This window comes from Macrotis lagotis, chromosome 1 (assembly GCF_037893015.1).
Source record: "Macrotis lagotis isolate mMagLag1 chromosome 1, bilby.v1.9.chrom.fasta, whole genome shotgun sequence".
Taxonomy (NCBI): domain Eukaryota; kingdom Metazoa; phylum Chordata; class Mammalia; order Peramelemorphia; family Peramelidae; genus Macrotis; species Macrotis lagotis.
In genome coordinates this window covers 919,736,396-919,737,844 of record NC_133658.1, presented here as the reverse complement: position 1 = coordinate 919,737,844, position 1,449 = coordinate 919,736,396, and the positions used below count along the sequence as shown (strand labels likewise).

Genomic DNA, 1,449 nt, shown 5'->3' with positions numbered 1-1,449 from the left:
CTTCATGAGTAAGCAGGCAAGCAGCCAGTGTTTTCTTTAGTATTCCTAGTGAGGTTAACACATTTTTTTGGATAATAATGTTTAGTAAATTCTTTATACATAGTAATGTTTAACAAGAGTCAGTTGCCTTGATATAATTCATTTGAATAATGCAGCTAATATCTTGGTACATAAATAGCTGAAAATCATTGCTAAATATTTTTCCAAATATTATCACATTTGACACTTATGATAACAAATTAGAAAACAAAATTAAAACAAAGACCATTATGATGATATTATCTGCTATAAAAAAAGGAAGTTCCTACCTCAACAACTTTGCCAGAGCTTCCTTTATGTCCTTGTTTCTCAAACTGTAGATGACAGGGTTGATGGTGGGGGGCACCACAACATAGAATACAGACAATAATAGGTCAAGAAGAGAAGGAGTGTCAGAGGTTGGTTTTACATGAGCAAAAAATGCAGTGGTAACAAATACCGTCGTCACAATGAGGTGGGGCAGGCATGTGAAGAATGCTTTGGACCTGCTTTCTGTAGATGGCATCTTTAGAACAGTGGAGAAAATGTAGACATAAGAGGTAACAACACAGAAAAAACAGCCAAGACCCAAAATTGTAGTTATAATAATAGTGCCAATTTCAAAAAAATTGGGCTGTGAACAAGAGAGTTTGAGCAGATGAGGGATCTCACAGAAGAACTGGCCAAGTACATTGCCTTTACAGAAGGGTATAGAGAAAATGCTGACTGCGTGCATGATGCCTGCAAAGTTCCCACTGACCCAAGAAGCAGCTGCCATTTGTACACAGGCTCCTGTGCACATGAGGATTTCATAGTGCAAAGGGTGGCAAATGGCTGCATATCGGTCATAGGACATCACTGTTAGCAGAGCCAATTCAGTACAGGCAAAGAAAATAATACAATATATCTGGGTGGCACATTCAGTGATAGAGATGGAATTCCTATGGGTCAGAGAGATGAGGATGGACTTGGGAACTGTGACAGAAATGTAGCAGAAATCTAAGAAAGACAAATGCTTCAGAAAAAAGTACATAGGACTTTGAAGCCTTTTATCAATGGTAGTGACAAGGATAATGAGTAGATTCCCCATCAGGGCTGCCAGATAAATCAGGAAGAAAATTATAGCATGTAAGATCTGCAACTCCCAGATATCAGAGAAGTTCATAAGGAGGAAGTTGGTGATGATTGTTTGATTGTGCATTGTCTTCCTAAGAACACAGAAGGAAAAATGGGAAGGGGTCAGGGAGAAATTGAAACTTAGTTCTCACTGGGATTTAAATCTTAGAAATTCTTTTTAAATTCAAAATAGTCAAAGAGACATCAGTCCCCCTGGGTAATCTTTAATGATCTTTTCCTTTCTTAAGAACTTCTACTTGCATTCAGGAGTCCATCATCCTGAGACAACTTATAGCTAAAGATGTGCACTGCCCT

At 38.1% G+C, this 1,449-nt stretch overlaps 1 protein-coding gene across 1 annotated transcript; it reads right to left on the bottom strand.

Moving 5' to 3' along the window:
- Nucleotides 1-304: 304 nt before the first annotated feature.
- On the bottom strand, nucleotides 305-1,219 carry LOC141509210 (olfactory receptor 14L1-like). The gene has a single exon (XM_074218567.1). It carries the CDS (start codon nucleotides 1,217-1,219, stop codon nucleotides 305-307), a length of 915 nt encoding a protein of 304 aa, XP_074074668.1.
- Between the last annotated feature and the right edge of the window lie 230 nt (nucleotides 1,220-1,449).